The following is a 20188-nucleotide window of genomic DNA, read 5'->3' as shown; positions in this document are numbered from 1 at the left end:
TCAAATTAGGGATTTAAGTTTGACTTATGAGATTACTCTTAATAGTGTAAAACTAAGTATGACTCGAATACTAAGTGGATCGTTGAAAGAAATTGGAGAAGCATAATTAGTTGATTCATTTGATAACAAGATATGAGATTATAGGATAAGGTGATGGATAAGAATTTGACTTGGGTATAGATGGAGTGGTGAAATTAGTGATCTGATATGTATACCTAGTGAACTTACACTTAGGTACTTAATCTTTAGAGATAACCATAGAAGTAAAACCAATATTGTAGCAGATACCTCGATTATGATGACCTCTGATATATCATTTTGATGATTTAAGGGTTGGATTTGATCGAAGAATTTAGAGACTTATGCTAGATGAGTGAGATTACCCTTAGAAGCATTGAATGGATTATGCTGAAAGTAACTAGTGAATTAATGGATGAGATTAGGGAAGCTTAGGAGTCAGGTCTTTTCTTAGAACCAAGTGGAGAAGATTGGTAGAAGTATAGATAACCATTTTTGAGTAGAAATCAATGTTGTTTTGAGGAGCAAGAACCAATTTGGGTGTTTAGTAACCTTGAATTAAGAAAGATGATTTTAGAGTAAAGACATACGAGTGTTCTTGAAATATATTTACGAACTACTAAGATGTATCAGAATTGCGCAGCGGAAGTGTAGTGACCTAAGGTGAAGAGAAAAGAAATCATATACTCGTGTTTAATATACAAGAAATCTTTACAAATTTTGTAGCAATTAGACGTCTCATTTTGGAAGTAAGATGGTGAATGGATAGACCTTAATTATAGGTTTGTTTGAGACATTTAAGAGATTGATTTAGATTCCTTAAAAATTTACTTGTCTTACCCTTAGATTTCCTTGGTAAAATGAATAGAGTTGTAGGTAGTGAGGTTGCATAAGAATTAGAAGTAAGAAGCGAAGAATTTACCATTGCAAAATTTCGAGGACGAAATTTCTAAAAGGAGGGGAGAATTGTAACACCCCAATTTTTTATAAAGAGTATTTTTGTATTAATGGCATTTTCGTAATTAGTAATGGTATTTTCGTAATTTTAATAAAGGAATGAGGGTATTTTTGTAAACTTATTATAAATGGCATTCTCGTAATTTTGTTAAAGTTTTTGGGGTATTTTTGGTTTCTGGAACGGGCCGTTCCAAATGTGGAACGGGCCGTTCCAAATGATAAAATTGTGTATTTTTGGGACGTCCAGAACGGGCCCAGAACGGGCCGTTCTCCTTTGGAGAACGGGGCGTTCTCCTTGCAGAACGGGCCGTTCCAGAAGGAGAACGGGGCGTTCTCCTTGCAGAACGGGCCGTTCCAGAAGGAGAACGGGGCGTTCTGCTGGGTTTTGGAACGGGCCGTTCTGATTTCAGAACGGGCCGTTCCAGTTGAAAATTTTGCGTAGATTTGAAGGGTCCAGAACGGGCGTTCCACTTTTCGGAACGGCCGTTCCGGATAGGTCCGCGAAAATGCCTATAAAAAGGCCCCTCCTCCCTCTCAAATCCTCACACCTCTCATCTTCTCTCCCTTCTCTCTTTTCTTTCTCTCTCTACTTCCTGCTGTTGATGGAAGGAGCTTAGGGGGTGGAGGTTCTACCCTAGTTCCGGTCCCGATTTAAGGAGAGAAAGTTCTGCCCGAATTTTGACTACCGTTTAAGGAAAAAGAAGAGGAGGTTCTGCTCAAGTTACTATTCATCCAGGTACGGGGGAAAAGGGGATTATTTATATGTAGAGTACATGAGGGAATTGGGTAGAGGAAGAATTTCTTAGGATTATGATTTTATAATTATTTTATTTGAAGAATCATTAGTTCTATTGAAATTATGTGTTGAGGTTTATAGATATGCCAAATTGTAGGAATAATGATCTGGGAAGAAAGAAGAAATCATAAATGCTGTAAACTAGAATTTGGAATAATTATGAGTTTCACTGTTATATTAAATTGATTATCTTATTGATTATTATAATTTATGAATATTATTGCTATATTACTCGTTAAGAATGGATGATCTTGATGTGAATTGCTTGAGGGGTGTGTAAACCCTCATTTTGTTGGGCTTATCTGTTGTGTATGTGATGTGTATGTGATGTGAAATTATGTACGTGATGTGAATTTGAGTTATGAAATGAGAAGTGTGGAATGTGATTGAGATGTGAATGAGATGTGATTATGGTACTGATGACCAGGGGTGAGCACGACCCTAAGCTGATGGGTAGCGTGACCTTGGCACAGTATTATGTCAGGGGTGAGCACGGCCCTAGGCTACTAAAAAGGGTAGCGTGACCTTGGCACAGTGTTATGTCAGGGGTGAGCACGGCCCTAGGTTGGAAAAAGGGTAGCGTGACCTTGACATAGTGAAATTTGTGTGGATTATGAATGAATTGTAATGTTCAAGTGGATTGTGATGAATTGATGTAATTGTAAATTGAGATGTGAATATGATGAATGGTCGATAAATTATGATACACACACATATATATATATATATATAGATAAATGCTTATGAATATTTTATTAAATAATGAGTTATTATGAGATTATATTGTGATGTGTTTGTATGTACTTTGCATATAGATATTTTCTTTTCTCACCGTATAAACTGTGGATATTTTAGGAGAAGAAGATCCAGCTACGAGTGGCTTCTAGGAGGCCAACAGTTAAAATTCTGGGAATGCTCTGATAGTGTGACATCGGGGCAGAGGATTTCTAGGATGAAATATTTATGTGTATTTGGCACTGTAATATTGTTTTGAAAACAATTTGTAAAACTCTTGTGTTTTATGTTTTAAATCTCTATTAATGTGATTGTTGAATTTTTATGTGAACCCTTTTACCAACTTAGAAAATTTAAACCTTCTTAAATGTATTATTATAAAATTGTTTTTTTTATATATGTGTTGGGATAGTAAGGGTGTCACACGCCATGTAGATGCATACGTGGATGCCACGTAGATGAGAATTTTTTTGAAAACATCTGGACCCAGAACGGCTCGTTCTGAAACCGGAACGGGCAGTTCTGGGTGCACTTTTGGTGTATTAATTTTGCATCCGAAACGGCTCGTTCCAGGTGCAAAATTAACACACTGAAAATGTAACCAGAACGGCCCGTTCCGGTTTCAGAACGGGCCGTTCCGGTTTCAGAACGGTCGTTCCAGTTTCAGAACGGGCCGTTCCGGTTTCAGAACGGGTCGTTCCGGTTTTTTTTATATATATAAAATATTAATAATTTTATAAAATATATATTATTAATTATATTTTAATTATGTTATTATATCTAATAAAATAAATATATTAATATTTTTTATATTTTATTTTATTATGTTTATCTTATTAATTTTTATTATTTTATTCTTTTAATTTTAAATAAGTTGCAAAATATTATAAAGTGATATTTAAATATTTCTTCAAACAAAAAGAGAAAAAGAAAAAATTATTACTCTATTTATATGACAATTATATTTTATAAAAATAAGTAATTTTAATATTTTTACCACAAAAAAATATTTTTCAAAATTATTATATTTTTTAATAAAATTAATCAAGAATATTTGTTTAATTGCATTTTTTATCTCTCAAGTATTACAATTGTGCAGTTTTGTGATCTCCAAGATTTTAATTGCATAATTTTAGTCCTTAAAGAATTATAATTGCACGATTTTGGTCCTTCAATTTTTATATTTATATTTTTGTAAAAGTATATTAATATATATTAAGTTATATTTATCAAATTATTAGTTTATTTATAAATATAGTAAAAATATTATTGATATTAATTTATCAGTAATATTAAAATACTAATAATATATAAATTTTATTTATTTAGTAATAATAAATATATATCATTTGATACATTAAAAAAAAATATACGTTAATTTAAATAAACAAACAATTATATAGTTTTAAAACATTATATATATATATATTAAAATTTTAAAATTATTAAATTTTTAATGAGAAAGACTAAAATTCCACAATTATGATATTTGAGAGATTAAAATTGTTCAATTAAAAATTGTGAGACTAAAATTACACTATAATCTTTTAAGGACTGAAATTACTCAATTAAAACCTTAGAGATCAAAATTGCATAATTATAATATCAAAAATACAATTAAGTAAAGAATATTTTATTCACAGTTTTGGAACGGGCCGTTCTAAATCTAGAACGGGACGTTCTGAAAGCAGAACGGGACGTTCTGAAAGCAGAACGGGACGTTCTGAAAGCAGAACGGGACGTTCTGAAAGCAGAACGGGACGTTCTGCAAGCAGAACGGGCCGTTCTGTTTTCAGAACGACCCGTTCTGCTTCACTGGTGGTGTTTTAATTTTGCAACCAGAACGGGCCGTTCCGGTCCAGGTATTTTCAAAAAAAATTCTCATCCACGTGGATGCAATGTATGCATCCACGTGGCATCCACGTGGCCAAAAGTTAACTCTATTTAAATAATTTGGACGGAAGTCCCACATTAAAACTAATTAATTAATTTGGGACTAAATTGAAACCAATTAATTAGTTTGAGACCAAATTGAGACAAAAAATTAATGAGAGACTAAATTGAAACAAAAAAAGATTATAAGGCACCGAAATAGGTTTTTAGCCAAATATAAACGATAAGTTCGTCTAACTGCATCATCCTCACATTTGTTTCTGAGAACCATCGCACGGACTCTTGCTTTTACAGAACCGAAGAGGAAGAAAGTGCCAAAGCAGTTGCAACGACGTCGTTCTTCGCAACTTCGATTTTCTTCCCTCTGTCTCGTCTCGCTTGATCCTGTAAATTTTTCATTTTTTTTTTATTTTCCAAATTAGAAAAAGAGCATTTTTATTTGCTAAAACAAAAATTGAATCGTGATTTTGATTTAATGTGCCCAGTTGATAAATAGGTGAGTATAGAATCATTGGGGCGCAAGGGATAGTGCAAACTTTCTTAGTCCATTCGTGATGCAATTTTTCCCTTTACTCCTGCTTCCTAGGTATAAGGGATTTTTCCTTAGATGTTGTCTTTGCAGTAAAATATATATATATATATATAAATAAATTACATGATTAGGTTAATGTAGAAAATTAATTGGATTTAAATGTGTGTGAGTGTGTTTAATCAATGAGGATTAATACATTTTTGCAATCGGGTTTTGCTTGTTCATTTATTGAGTTAATGACAATGACTAAGGAATCAAAAGTGAAAGGTTTTATTGGATTGTGTGGAATTTGATTTTAGTAATCCATGTAACGTGATTTCTTATAAAAAGGACCTTTTTATTGTTTCATTGATCATTGTTCTTAGGATAATGGTTAGGAAAACCGTTATTTTGTTTGGGAAATTTTACTTAAAATCGAAAGTGTAATTGAATGCAAAGATTTTGTTTTGATGTTTTGGCAGGCTCTTGTTCTTGATGAACATGACACCAGTTTGCCCCTTTGTCAAAGCTGCTCGCCCTGATGATAACAATGCCTCCAAAAAATCAGGTGAAAATTCTATGAAACATCAAGTTGAGTCTGAGAGTAAGGTGAAGAAAGAGGTTAATGACTCGGCCAGTGCCTCACCGAAGTGCCCTTTTGGATATGACTCACAAACATTTAAGATTGGCCCCCTTAGCTGTATGGTATGCCAGGCACTTCTATTTGACACCAGCAAATGTGTGCCTTGTTCTCATGTTTTCTGCAAGTATGTATTCTGTCCTATGTTTATTTCTTGAATCTATGTTGCGTTGCATTATGCATACTCTAATTTTAGCTCAATTCTCATATTCTACTTGTCTGAAATTAGAGCATGTGTGTCACGCTTTAAGGACTGCCCTTTATGTGGAGCTGATATTGTGAAGATCGAGCCTGATGCTGATCTGCAAGGTGTAGTTGATCGCTTTATTGAAGGTCATGCTAGGATCAAAAGATCTGTTAGTTCAGATAAAGGAGAAGAAGCAGCAGAGAGTAAACAGGTCATATATGAGGATGTGTCTTTGGAAAGAGGTTCTTTCTTGGTGCAACAGGCCATGAGGGTAAGTATGGTCTTTTATATGTTAATGTCATATGTTGTATATGAAGGATTAAATGGTGAAAATATTTGTCCTTAAATGTTAATAGCTGTTTTTGCTGAACTGGTATATATAATTGGATGTGTTGGAAAAATATCTTTATCTGGAAAAGACATTGATATTAATAACTGCTGCTCTGCTTAAGCTACTGGCTTTTGTTTTACCAAGTTACGTTTTCAACTTTGTGGAGTTTGTTCTACTACTTGATGATGAGTATTTTTCCCTATGCATTTCAAAAACAGGCATTCCGTGCTCAGAATTTAGAAAGTGCTAAATCAAGACTCAGCCTTTGTGCAGAAGACATTCGTGATCAGTTAGAAAAAGATGGTAACACTTCAGAGTTATGTTCACAGCTTGGAGCAGTCTTGGGTATGCTTGGTGACTGCTGGTATGTTTTCTTGCTGTTCTCTCTAACCCCTCCACCCTCCCCCCCCCCCCCCCCCCCCTTCTTCTTATAAATGAACTGATTAATAACTCTTACTATTATTTTCCTGTTTGTGCATATATCTGTTATTCAGTCTTCTTATCAATGGAGTCTGTTCTCTTGTATTTGTTAGTTTAGTTTATGTAGAATATTGTTGTCATATATGGTCAGATATTATTTGCATTAATGGTTTGTACTAGAAACAAAGGTTGAAGGAATTTCGCACAACTATGATATATCTGTATTCTGTGGCGAGTCTCATTGATGAAGTATGAATAGTCAATAAGATACAGAGGCATTGGAGAAAAAAAAAGCAATGTGGGGACACTGAATATAACTAGATACTGTAGATAGAGATGAAGGGCAGAAGAAAAAGGAACACCTAGCATTAGTGGAATATGTTTCTTTTTTGAGAAGGAAAACACTTCTATTTTTTTTGTCAAGTAGTCTCAATACGAAACCCTGAAACTTGTATTTAATTATTCCCTTCTCATTGTTTAGTCCTTAAACTTATCTGTGTACGGATTAGTTGTACTAGTTAATCCTTGAAGAATTTATTTGTGTAAGAGTTAGTCCCTGAATATACAACTTGTATCATGTTAACCATTCTTGTATCACTTTAATCCTTGAGAAGAACTAATTTAATACGACTTTTGTTGGACTAACTTGTAGACCCTGGTACACAAATAAATTCAGAGAAAAGGAAAGTAATAGTTCTAGCGATTGAGTTGTCTATTTAAACAACCATAGAAATAAACACCAAGGCAATATGGTTTTACCCAATAAGATGTTGGAGATTGTCATTTCTGATATAGTTTTATCTGATGTAATTAACTATACTCAAGACTCGAGAGCATTCATTATCTTTATTTGAGCTGCAGGATGGTCTGAAAATTATGACATCATGACATGAGCTTCTGTTCAAACTCAAAATAAAAGTCCAGGAGAACAATTTGAAACTGAAATTAGAAGATAAAATCACTGAGATTGCAATTGTTGAAAACCGACTATGGCAAAAACTTAAGCTCTTATGTGAAGACTGAATATTTGTTTTATATCTCTACCATGTGCCATTCAGCATAACAAAGCACATGCCTATGTTATCTTATGTTAAAAATCAACTTATACTAGAAGAATGGGGGCAGCAAGAATAAATCCTGAACACTTATTTAAGGAGGCTTTGATTCAGTGTTGTGGATCAATCATCTTATAAGCTTAAGCTGTTAGGCAAGTTTAGTTTAGTATCTCTTATAGGATTCTATACTTTACTGCAATGAATGTATGTAAATCGTTCATTAGATTTCTTTGGTGTACCATTCTGTGATCCACTATATTGCTAGTGTTTTATGGTGTCCGGGATTAACTACTATGGCCAGAAGCAGTTCCTAATTACTTTAGCTAGTTTTTGTGCTCATACCTCCATCATGATTCTAGGTATTTGAAACAGGATGTTGAACTTATTAAATGGTTGCAAAATTGTATTTTTAAATAACTGCCCTGTTTAATACATTCAGAGAAAACTATTGCCTTTCCCTCTTTTATATGCAGTGCTCCTTTTTGATCTTTTTGTGGTGCTTAGCTAATCATTATATTTTAGGGGTTTGATAGATGACATTTAAAGAGATTGTTTATCTTTTTGTTGATTTTTTTTTCTGCCTTTGGCCTTTTGTTTCTTTTTTAAGTATCTTTTTTTCTGCTTTTATCTTTACTTGTTTATTCTCTCCTAACTAGTATTTTAACCCATGCAATGCACTGGTTAAATGTTTATTATATGTAACTAAAATTTATAATAAATTATAAATTATAAATTACAAATAAATTCTATATTTGAATATATAAATTACATTTAAAATTTGTATAAATAAACAATTCTAAACATATAAATTATATTTTAGATTTATGATAAATAATTTATATTGAAACACAAGATTATTTTAATTATTGATAAAAAATTTTGAATTAGATAAGAAGTTAAAAAGATTTCTAAAAACTCTAATTGAAGAAAAACGCTTAAAAATGCTCTTGTTAAAGAGAAACTCCTAAAAATGTTCTCACATATAGTTGATCATATTTAATATAGAGGAGTCGATACTTCTTATTGTATTAGAAAATGTAAAAAGAATATTAGTTGATCTCATGTTTAATGGAGGCAGATTGTGATCTACATGTTGACATCATTTTTTTTGCAGCCGAGCAATGGGAGATGCCAGTTCAGCGGTTTCGTATTTTGAAGAAAGTGTTCAATTTCTGTCAAAGTTGCCAAACGATGATTTGGAGGTTATTTCATTGGACCCCTTGCTTTTCTGGACTCTCCAGTGAAAAATCATAAACTATTACATTGTGTTTTCTTTTTTTGTTATCAATTTAATTCTTGAAATTTATTGTCCTACAGATTACACATACACTTTCTGTTTCACTCAACAAAATTGGAGATCTTAAATATTATGATGGAGACCTTCAAGCTGCTAGATCTTACTATTTTAAATCTTTGAATGTTCGTCGTGATGTTGTCAAGCAAAATTCAAACATTCCATCCCAGGTTGGTTACTGCTATGCACATACATTTGATTTGTATTTTTTGATGATATCTAATTGATCTTCATGCAAGTCTTGCTCTTCTTTTGTCTTGGTACAAGTTTTTTCTATGTTGGTTAGTAGGCTGTTATATGTGGTCATAAGGTGAACCAGCTAACATTAGAATAGGAGAATTATGGTAAAAATTAACAAAATTAAATCTTGCAGTGAAAGGGGGAAACACGCACAAATTACAAAATTAGATTAGATGGCAATAAGAGGAAGCAACAGAATTTTTTTATATGTTGTGCAGACACAAACATACCCTTCTATGCACCTGCACGCAATAAATGAGGACAGCACACAATTTTGTTATCTGTTCATACTTAACAATATCACAAGCCCATGCAGGACTGCCACTTCAATAATATCTCTATCCCACACCCAGAAATTGAGATGGGGAAAGGGACAACAAAGTATATCTAGTAAAGTACATGCTAAATAATCCTTTAGCTGTTAGTCCAACTAGATCAAATAACATTAGTTTAAAAAACATTGGCTTGATACCCAAATTAATTGAAAAAAATCCTTTCTATTTAGTAAATCCTAAACAGATAAGCTTCCAATTGATATTCTACTGGTATTATTCCATAAGCCTAAGAATAGTTTGGGGCTTTTTGATAAAGCAACGAATCAAAGGAATGCATATTAATTTTCCAATCTATTTTTTTCTATGAAATTATTTTTATAAAAGAATTCTGGACGTAAGTGATGTTTTTGGTTGCTGGAAATGTTTTCTGTTTCTATTTTCCATTTCCACTATGAGCTCTTGACAAGTATAGATACTTTGCAGTTTTATTTTGCTAATTAGCCAGTCCATAATTCAATATTGGATGGCCCTTACATAGTTGCCATTGCAGAACATGTCTTTTGGCTTATAATGAAATTGATCTTTTTCATTGTTTTCTAATAAAAAATATAGGTTCTAGATGTTGCTGTTTCTCTTGCAAAAGTTGCAGATGTGGACAGAAATCTAGGGGATGAAAAGTTAGCGACTGATGGATTTCAGGAAGCCATAGACTTATTGGAATCACTCACGTTAAAATCTGAAGCTAGTGGGCTTGAGCAACGGGTAAGATGTCTATATACAAAGAAGTACTATATATACGTCATATATATCACGTGAGATAACCATTTTTATTTTGGAGTGACAGAAGTAATCTTGGCCACAAAATCGTAGTAGTTAAAGATTAGAAGTTAAATAAAGATTATATGATCACTTAGAAAGCTCACGAGTTTTTTGTTTTAATCTTAATCATTCATAGAAAGGTCACATGACTTTAATGTTTTAATCATAATCATCCATGAGAGTTGTATTGGTAGAGGCTTAAGATCTGTCCTTCTTTCTCAAATTAAAGTCTTATCTGATATGACTCCTCATTATGTGTAATGATTAAAATATTAACTCTTTTAACATTTTAAGTAGATGTTTTCCTATTTCTTAATCCACAATTTTAGTCTCCTAATTTTGGAAAAATCCACAATTTTGGTTCAGCTGTCAAATCTGCACACTTGTAATGCATCCATGCATAATCTTCAAAGTAATGGTTTTTATGTCACATGCATACAATAGCATGATAACATGGAATACTACCATTGAGTTCCCACTTATTGCATGAGTAACTTTTCTGAATATAAACAGTCAATGTATGTAGATTTGATGGTTTAAAATTGCAAATTTTTTTAAACTGGAAAACCAAAATGGCATTGTCAAGAATAAGGGGACCAAAAATTGTTGATTAACCTTATATATACACACTAGATTTATTTGCTTTATACTGCATTTCCTTATTAGAATTTCAATTTCAACCCTTCTACAGCGACAATCAGTCCTAGGCTTCCTTAGAAGCCAACTTCCAGATACACAAGAACAAGCTGAGCCAACAGTCTGAGATAGGTGCTCCACAGGAAGAAAGGAAACATGAATTCAGATGCAATAAATGTTTCTGCATGCCACAGGACAAGTTTGTAAAATAAGCACAGCTTAAGAAAGGCACTACTAATGGAGGAAGAGGAGATTTCAGAGTAATGAATATTTCAGGCTTTTCTGGCATTGCAGTACCTGCCTATGCCCAAGATTCTACATCAGATCCACTTTGTATTTTCTCCTGCACCCCTCTTATTTTTCTTGTTTCCACCTCTTTCGTTGCATCTTGGTGCATACTGACAATTGTGCTGGGGTCTCCCTTGCATTATTGTAACTAACTATACTTGTCTAATAAACTAGAAATCAAGTAACATGTACTATAGGTTGTGTAGTTTGCGTTAGAACTTAATGAATACATTCTATACTGTGAAAAGTGAAATTTATAAAATATATTTCATAACTGTATTCCTTACACTTGCAGTTGCCAAATACGCTTTTATAAATCACAAACTTGCATGGCAAAATAATTGCTATAAAACAAATCACAAACTTGGAAGTTGGAAAGCAGAGTCGTGGTTATATGTCTTGTAACAGGTAATGCTTGGTAATGCTCCCACCATATCTTGTAAGGCATGCAAAATTTCATAACTCCACACACTAGAATGTATCTTATTAGTAAAGAGGAAGAAATTTATGGGCAGAGTGAATTCCTGAATCTGAATAAAGGTGAATTGACCGTGGCTATAGATATGGTAGATATTATTTTACAACTCTTTCTCGGGAGGTATGCAACATAGAAGTGAATTGTGATTGCAAAGTACTTCACCATATTCAAAACAAAGATTTAGTGTGCTCTAGTACATCTAGCAGTATTATATGATATTAATTGTTGAGTATTAAAAGAACGTGAGAAAAAAGACGGAGTATTAGAAATGAGAATGTTATAATGACTCCGAAAATGATTGAATGTAATGAGATATTGGCGTTACACTTATTAAGGAACAAAAATTACCATTAGTTATGGTTATGCGCACAAGAGCAAAGACGGTACTGAGAAGTAAATTGCGTGGCTTTAAGTTCTTTGATAAGAGATCTCACGGTGGAATCTTTTTAAGAAAAAACAGTTTTAGCCTACTTTAATTTTTATTTCTTATCAAATAACTTACAAAATATTATATTTTATAACTTAAAAAAAATCTATTTTAAATGCCCTTTTTACTTTCACTTTTTTTTCTTAAACCAAAAATACCATATAACCAAACCTGAACCCAATGGCATCATGCAATGCGTATAGTAAATTTTAACAAGATAAAGTCTGATTTACCTGCATTTAAAGCATATGATTCCTTATTTCATTTATAACCACTTTAAAGATGGAGAGGTATCTGAAAGAAACATGAACATTTGACAAGGCAATCTTTAACTAATTTACTCGTGTGAACAAGACCATGGCAACCTCTCTAAGCCACGTATATCAGCCTAATAATATTCTACATATGAACCAAACTAATCTTTGGAATGATAAAGAAATTGCTAATCATGTGTCTGTATATCTTATCATATTTATTCGTTTGTTGCGTTTTGAAATGGTTAATCACTATTGTTTGCGGTTATTCGGGGATCAATATGCTTATTGCCTTTCTCATATTCTCTTGATTGTTTATTGGGATTTGGGATTATTCTATAATGTTGTCAAAATATGCACTGAAATTTATTTCCTATCATACACTGGTGGTTGAAATTGAATTGATTTACTGAGATTTCCAAGTTCTTCATTTCTTTCATAAGACACTAGTTACATTTCCCATCAGTTACAATGGTGATGTTGACATAGCTAAAGGTAGATCTCTTTAGAGCTTACTTGCTTATTACCTGGATACTAATTAATTTGTCCGCCAAGAGAATTGCAGAATGCGAATAGAACACTAGCTACGAAATTGTTGGACACACGAGGCCAGCTTTCTAGGATGCACTGATTCACCGGTACAAGCGAAAGGCGATGACCGTGGCTTATATCATCTCACAAGAATAATAAGAGTAACACGCAATAGGTATGTAAATAGTAAAATCACTGATACACGCATGAAAGGTGAAATTGTCCCAACCAAAAATGCAAAAGATGTTATTCCAAATACCATAAAACCACATTCTCATACTACAGAAGTTTAAGTGACAGATACAAGTTATCTCTGGTTTTTATGTTGTAAATCTCTTACTATCGTTAATTTTTTTTTTCCTTCTTAAAGCTGCTAAAACACCCGTGCAACACGCAGGTTTACATTAAGTATTATTCTATCCGCGGGTATATCTGTTCTGCAACAAGAGATATGGGGCAGAGTCTTCATGGCAGAGGATTCCTTCAAGTTGGACAGGAGTTTGCATGGAAGATCCTGATTACAATAAATCCAACTTAAATCATACAATATTTCGATATTATTTGGACAATAAGTTACTGGCAAATTTATTATATGGAACATTTTATTCCTTGTTACCACTGCAGAAAACAGACAGGTATAAACAAGGTAGCCAGACTTATACTACAGGAGTAAATGACTCCCTAAGAGACTCCAATATTACTCACAGTCAACAGTATCTGGTGCCCTAGTAAACAATACTAGTTACTACGGTTTAGCATAAGGAACTGAGAGGTAGCGTTTATTTTACTAGGATTCCTACCTAGTGCCTACAAAACATGCTCAGAAGAATGCTGCTCTGGTGCCTTACCGCACTAAAGGCTATTGATGATGACATTAGGGATGGAGAAGATAAATCTCAATCTCTAGTGGAGTTAGCTCACTCTTCCAATCAGACTTTATGATTGATCCATAGTATTTGGAGCATTTAATGCAGAACAAATGCGGGCCATGATAGCATGCTCAGCAGAAAACAATGGTCTGTCCTGATCCTAAAGCTAAAACCATAGTGAATAGTATACAGCTCCATGGATATTCAGCGTGGCAGCTTCTATTATATATAGGAGCTTCCAATCAACTATTGTCCTTGGAAAGGGAAGCTTTTCTGGGTAGGTTGCTTGATTACTGCTAACAAGCCAAGAAGGCTTCAACGCTGACATTTTGGCTTCCATAACTCTCCAAAGTACTGAGCCAGGAAGCATTCCTAATGGGAAAAAACATCCTTGATAAGCATAAAATCCGATATGTCCATGGCTCTCTCATAAATGACAGGTGATGCAGAATTTATTAAACCAGCTCATAGAAGATGGCATCCTTCCATGATCAAGTCCACATCAATGACAACAGGTTCAAGAAACAACATTGTTTTTATTCTAGTAATATTCCCCTTAAAAAAAACATCAACAATAACATGAGGAAGCCTCTGCTTTGAAACAGCTGCATAAAACAATCTTCTGTTCCTCTGATACTATAGCTATTCACAAAATAACATAAGATAAATGTCTAAGAATAACTTCAGTTGACCAAGGAACACACTGAAGATACTATCTCCAACATCAATTACCCATCGATCTCCATCAAATGTAATGCTTAATAGACATCAATCAGGGAGCAAAGCGTAATCCCAAAAATAGTTACCAACATGAAATATCACAATGCCATCCCCAATAAACCTAATGTCAAAAGCATGTCCTATGAAGTCTCTTTCCGCTAGAAAGAGGCCCATGTGGAAAGAATTCTGGGTCTCTACATGAATTGATGGTAGACAATATGTTCATACAGCATTCACAGTCAATATAGAATAATCTCAATTTTAGCACAGACAAACACATAGCTATATGAATACATTAAAAGGAACCACAAGGGTCAGCCTAGCGGTGGGAATTGAAGTATATGCACAAAATCCTAAGTTCAAAAAGTATTGCTGTCACTGTAATCCCTACTTATCAAAAAAAAAATTATATGTGAATACATTGAGGAACACAATTTTATGTTGTAGATTTCACTAGACACCAGAATAGAGGCATTGAATTTCCTAACAGAACCTAAAGCTAAGATAAGGTTATCAATCAACAACGGAAACCTCATTTTGTATCAACATGTTAGTGTGTATTCTCACCAAACACACAACACACAATTCATCAATTGCAATCATCAATCATCATCGTCACTCTCATCACTGAAGTACCCAGCTTTCTTCTTCTCCTTCTTCTTCTTTACAGCCCCAACATCCTCCTGGTTCCCCGCCAACAACCTCTCGTCGGCACCGTCGTCGACGACGGAGGCCCAATTATCGTCCTCGAAGCGGGCGGCGGCGGCTCCGTCGCCGTCGGAGTCGTCGCCGTCAGCGTCAGCGTCGCGGCGGTGGGGGCCGCGGCGGGGGCGCTTGGGCTCGGGGCGCTGGCGGGGGCCGAGCTGGTTGCGTGGGCAGTCGTAGGAGAGGTGGCCGTGGGCGCCGCACTCGAAGCAGCGGGCGGTGTCGTGGTAGACGCGGCGGCGGATGAACTCGGGGGCGCGGCCGTTGTCGGCGGCGATGGAGGCGGTGAGGGTGCGGCCGTTGAGCACCTTGCGGTGCATGACGGCGGCGGCGTTGCGGGCGTCGTCACGCGAGACGAACTGGACGAAGGCGACGCCGCGGCTGAGGCGCGTGCGGCGGTCCTTGAGGACGGTGACGCGCGCGATGCGGCCGAAGGTGGAGAAGAGCGTGTGGAGGTCGGAGTTGGTGAGGGAGTAGTCGAGGTTGGAAACGTACAACGTTGATTTCGACGGTGCTAAGGATGAGGAACCCTTGGTGTTGGAGTTGGGATTATTGTGTTGTGATTGGGTTTGGGTTTGGGTTTGGGTTGGGTTGGCGCTGCTATAGCGGTAGTAGAATACGTCGTCGTCTTCTCCTTCGCTATCGCTCTCTTTCCTTTTGCCTTTGTTTTTGGACATGACGATGCTTCTTTTTCTCTCGATGCCCTTCTTCTCTCTTCTTCTCACTTTCTGTTGCGACCTCTCTTCTGCTTTAACTTGCTTACTTGTTATCCCAATTGTCAATTTGTCATATCCATCTCTCGTCCGTACTTTGTTTTTTTACTGAATAATTTGATATAAATAAATTTTTTTAGAGCATATAAACTATGATATAATTAAAATTTATAATAAATTAATATTTTAAAATTATAACAAGTAATTTTTTTTATCATTATAATAATTAATAATAAATTTAAGTTATGATTATTATGACTAAATTATATTTTTAGTTATTTATCTAATTTTTAAGATTTATTTTCGTTCTTTATTTATTAAAATGCTTATTTTGATCCTTAATTTTTTTATTTTTGATTAATTTAATTTTTTTTAAAATAATGATTATTTTTAGTTTTTTAACAAAATTTTGAATCAATTATTGACTAATTCATGATATGAAACTTGTAATATTAAATTTATTCATATGAAAACCAAGAAATGCAATTGATGATTAAATTCAAAAGAATTATAAATAGAGTAAAAAATCGTATGAAAAATATATTTTATGAACAAGTAGAGAATAGTATGAAATTAGATTTTTTTCAAAAAAAATATTATTTTCACATGTGTACAACAGTTTAAACTTTTTTTTTATTATTACCAAGGAGTATACTCTTGTCAAATACAAAGATTAATTTTCTTAGGAGCTTGACAAATACCGAGTAGGTGGACATCCTCTCCCAATTTATATTTTTTTTTCTGTATTCACAAGAGTCAATATTCGATATAAGTGAATCTAATAAGACAAGTTTTAAGTCCTTAATTTATCAAAAAAGGATTTAAAATAACTAAATTAACATAAATTTAGAAGATAAAAAAACAAATGAACATTTTAAAAGATAAAGAATCAAAGTAAATTTTTTTAAAAATAAAATAAAGAACCAAAAGTATAATTATGGTTAACATTATTTTAAATTTTTTAACAAATTTTAAGTTAATTATTGAAATTTAATTTATAAATAAAGGGAGTAATTCAAAATCACCAAACGGTTAAAAAGATAAAATAAAAATAAAGTCTAGCTTCTTTTAAGGTAAAATAATTAAATCTAGTTAAAAATGGTTAAATTAAATATTTTTTCTTTACCAATTAAAAAAACAATGTGTTAAAATAAGTATTCATAGGAGATAAGTTCATAAATATGATGCGTCTTTGTTTTTTAGGATTATAATATTTGTGTAAAGTGTTATTAACTTTATTAATAACTCATTTCTATCATGAAATCTGGTTAGCCATCTTTAGTGGAGTCTTTTTTTAAAGATGGTAAAATGAGTGGTCCGACCCACCATTGGCCCACCAAAAACAAGTAAGGTCAAGCTGACCTGCCAAAAGAAAACGAGCTACAAACCTTGGCCCATCCTGCCAAAGATGAATTGGCGGGCTAGCCCATTGGCCAACCAAAACAAAGGGAAAAAAGAAAAAAAAAAACATATAAGAAAAAAAAAAGTTTGTATATTTACTTTGAGTTACTCTTTTAACATATTTTCTTCTCAATATCTAAAGGACTTACATAAATCAATATACCTAAATAATAAAAGAAATTAAACTACAATTGATTTGATTTGATTTGTTGCATAACAAATCTCAATTTTGTTGTATAACAAAATAGATATGTAATTAACTAATTATAAAAGTATGCATGGCTCTTGTAATAAATTTATTACACAACAAATCTCAAATTACATATAATAAAATAAATCAAATGCACAATAGATTTATTGCACAATAGATTTATTACACAATAAATCACATATTATACATAAAATAAATTTGAAGTAACTTAATTAAATTTAGTATAAAAATAAGAAATAAACAAAAAATATATTTAAAAAAAAATAAGTAAGCACATCTTGACCTACCATTTAGCTCGATGGATTGACAAGCTATGACATGCTCTACCCTACATACCATAATACTTGAAATAAATAAAAATGAATCAAGAAGTTTATCATAATAAAAATCTATCATGTTCAACATAGAGAGCATCACATTTTAATAAAACAAAACCAACTAATATCCAAATGACATCTATTATAAGAAAACTAATAATTATCTCAAAACATGATAAAAGAAGATAATTCCTAACTAAGCCCTGATGTCACATCCTATTAGAACATAAATCCAACTAAAGGACTAGGCCTCACCGGCAACATCCTCAATCTCATGAAGTAAATCACATGTAAGAACATATAAATAGAGACAAACACAAAATAAGGGAAGTAAGAAACATTTCACTCTGACTCACAGTGTAAAGTGTAGTTAGGTAGCCAAACACAAACAAGGACATATACATATATATACAACATAGATAAATTGGTAACAATAACTCATTTCATCATTTCATGACGTAATAATTAAATATCGCATAACATTAATATGCATTATGCAATAGATACAGACTATATGTTATCATGCATGTGGCTAGTGACAAACACTTGACTTAATTATAATTAGTATTGTCTTCTTCTCATAATAAGTATCATTCTAGGTTGGTTTACACAGGCTAGGCATAAGAAACCTTGTGATAAATCTTTTTTACTATGAGCAATGCAATACAATATTCACTTTCTAAAAAATATTATGAAGGGTATAAATGTAAAAAAAAGTAATTAATATTATATTGTAAGGCTAACATGACACTTATTTTAAAACTTATTTTTTCTTTAAACATGGCTCTTATTATATGAGACAAAGTATTATATATACCATGAAGAAATACCTTAAAACACTAGTGCAAAAATTGGATTTAAAATCGGAGTTTTAAGATCGGTTACAAGGTAACCGATCTTAAAAGTGACGCGGTGGCAATTTTGTAAATAATATGAACACTTTTAAGATCGGTTCAAATTTAACCGATCTTAAAAGTACTTTTAAGATCGGTTATTTTATGACCGATCTTAAAAGATATACATTTAAAATCGGTTCAAATATAACCGATTTTAAAAAATATTTTTAAAATCAGTTACATTTTAACTGATTTTAAATCATGTCTTTTTTACTACTTTTAAGATCGGTTATAAAGGAACCGATTTTGTATCCAACATACAAAATTGGTTACAGGATAACCGATCTTAAATATCCTATGTTCCCTTTCCTTCATTCGTGCTTAGGGTTTCTACCTATTCACGATGGCTTTCACTAAAACCTTGCAAATTGTGAAACCCTAAAGCAATCAATCTCAACAATGGTAGTCTCTCCAATGGCGCAAGATCTCCTCAACTCCTTCTCCCTCCCCAAAACCCTGAAGCTCAAAACCAAGCAGCAAGAGCTCCTAATCCGCGTCGCCACGCTCTCCCTCATCTACCTCCTTGCCTTCGTCACGCGCCTCTTCAGCGTCCTCCGCTACGAGTCCATGATCCACGAGTTCGACCCCTACTTCAACTACTGCACCACGCTTCTTTTTTCACGCGCCATGGCTTCTCCGAGTTCTGGAACTGGTTCGACTCCGAGTCCTGGAACCCCTCGGCCGCATCGTCGGCGGCACCCTCTACCCCGGCCTCATGCTCACTGCCGTCGCCATTCACTCCCTCCTCCGCCTCCTCCGTCTCGCTGTCCACATCCGCAAGGTCTGCGTCCTCACCGCCCCCTTCTTCGCCTCCAACACCACCCTCGTCGCTTACTTCTTCGCCAAGGAGGTTTGGGACTCCTGCGCCAGCCTCGTCGCCGCCGCGCTCATCGCTTATTTCTACATGGTGCCGCTTTATGTGTTGGAGCTGCTGGTCACGGGGAGGTACTCGTTGAGGCTCTATGTGGCGTATAACTGCATGTATGTGTTGGGGATGTTGTTGGCTATGCAGATTAGGTTTGTGGGGTTCCAGCATGTGTAGTCTGGGGAGCACATGGCGGCAATGGGCGTCTTTTTCTTGCTGCAGGTTCGATTCTGGTTTTAAATCTGTGGGAATTTAATTAGGATGGAATTTAGATGCAGTTCTTTAGGTGGCTTTCATGAGGTTTTAGAAAGGATAAAACTTGCATGAAGTATCAAAGATGTTGTTGGTGTTGTTCTCCCATCTGAATTGGAGTTTAACCTAAGTAATACGTATATTAAATATGCATTTCTTCAGTCGTTTTCTGTTTATTTTGCTAACTGCCCACGAGATACTGGTGTTTATCATGACATTTTATTTTTTCAGTATGATTGGTTTTGCCCACTAACTGTTTGATGCAGGTTCTAAACAAGGAGGGCGACAAATTGTGATTCATGGGGCCCATTCATTTTTATTATTGAAATGTTCACAACAAATTCTTTTGACATACCCACTTGCGTTCGTTCTCAGTAGTTTGTTAGACCACATACATGACACAAATTGATAGGTAAGCTCTTGGTTAGAATTGTTAGTGTTTTACTGTTTGGTT

General features: G+C 34.1%; 2 protein-coding genes across 2 annotated transcripts; one reads left to right on the top strand and one right to left on the bottom strand.

The window, feature by feature from the left end:
• The first annotated feature begins 4625 nt into the window (after positions 1-4625).
• LOC109806469 (zinc ion binding protein) lies at positions 4626-11383 on the top strand. Its single transcript, XM_020368888.3, has 8 exons — positions 4626-4785; positions 5393-5677; positions 5780-6008; positions 6287-6432; positions 8658-8745; positions 8861-9007; positions 9965-10114; positions 10863-11383. The coding sequence occupies exons 2-8, from the start codon at positions 5406-5408 to the stop codon at positions 10932-10934; spliced, it is 1104 nt and encodes a 367-aa protein (XP_020224477.1). The 5' UTR covers positions 4626-4785; positions 5393-5405; the 3' UTR covers positions 10935-11383.
• Positions 11384-14606: 3223 nt separating this feature from the next.
• On the bottom strand, positions 14607-15847 carry U11/U12-31K (RNA recognition motif and CCHC-type zinc finger domains containing protein). Its single transcript, XM_083064551.1, has one exon. The coding sequence runs from the start codon at positions 15754-15756 to the stop codon at positions 14977-14979; it is 780 nt and encodes a 259-aa protein (XP_082920677.1). The 5' UTR covers positions 15757-15847; the 3' UTR covers positions 14607-14976.
• Between the last annotated feature and the right edge of the window lie 4341 nt (positions 15848-20188).

Source organism: Cajanus cajan, chromosome 10 (genome assembly GCF_000230855.2).
Source record: "Cajanus cajan strain Asha chromosome 10, NIPB_CcT2T_4, whole genome shotgun sequence".
Classification (NCBI taxonomy): Eukaryota; Viridiplantae; Streptophyta; class Magnoliopsida; order Fabales; family Fabaceae; genus Cajanus; species Cajanus cajan.
This window is presented reverse-complemented; position numbering and strand designations above follow the sequence as displayed.

Excerpts from the sequence above, each read along its gene's own strand:
- LOC109806469 (XM_020368888.3), top strand. The coding sequence starts at position 5,406 with ATGAACATGACACCAGTTTGCCCCTTTGTCAAAGCTGCTCGCCCTGAT. Across the intron at positions 6,433-8,657 it reads GGTATGCTTGGTGACTGCTG|CCGAGCAATGGGAGATGCCA; the intron begins GTATGTTTTCTT and ends TTTTTTTTGCAG. Across the intron at positions 9,008-9,964 it reads ATTCAAACATTCCATCCCAG|GTTCTAGATGTTGCTGTTTC; the intron begins GTTGGTTACTGC and ends TAAAAAATATAG.
- U11/U12-31K (XM_083064551.1), bottom strand. The coding sequence starts at position 15,756 with ATGTCCAAAAACAAAGGCAAAAGGAAAGAGAGCGATAGCGAAGGAGAA.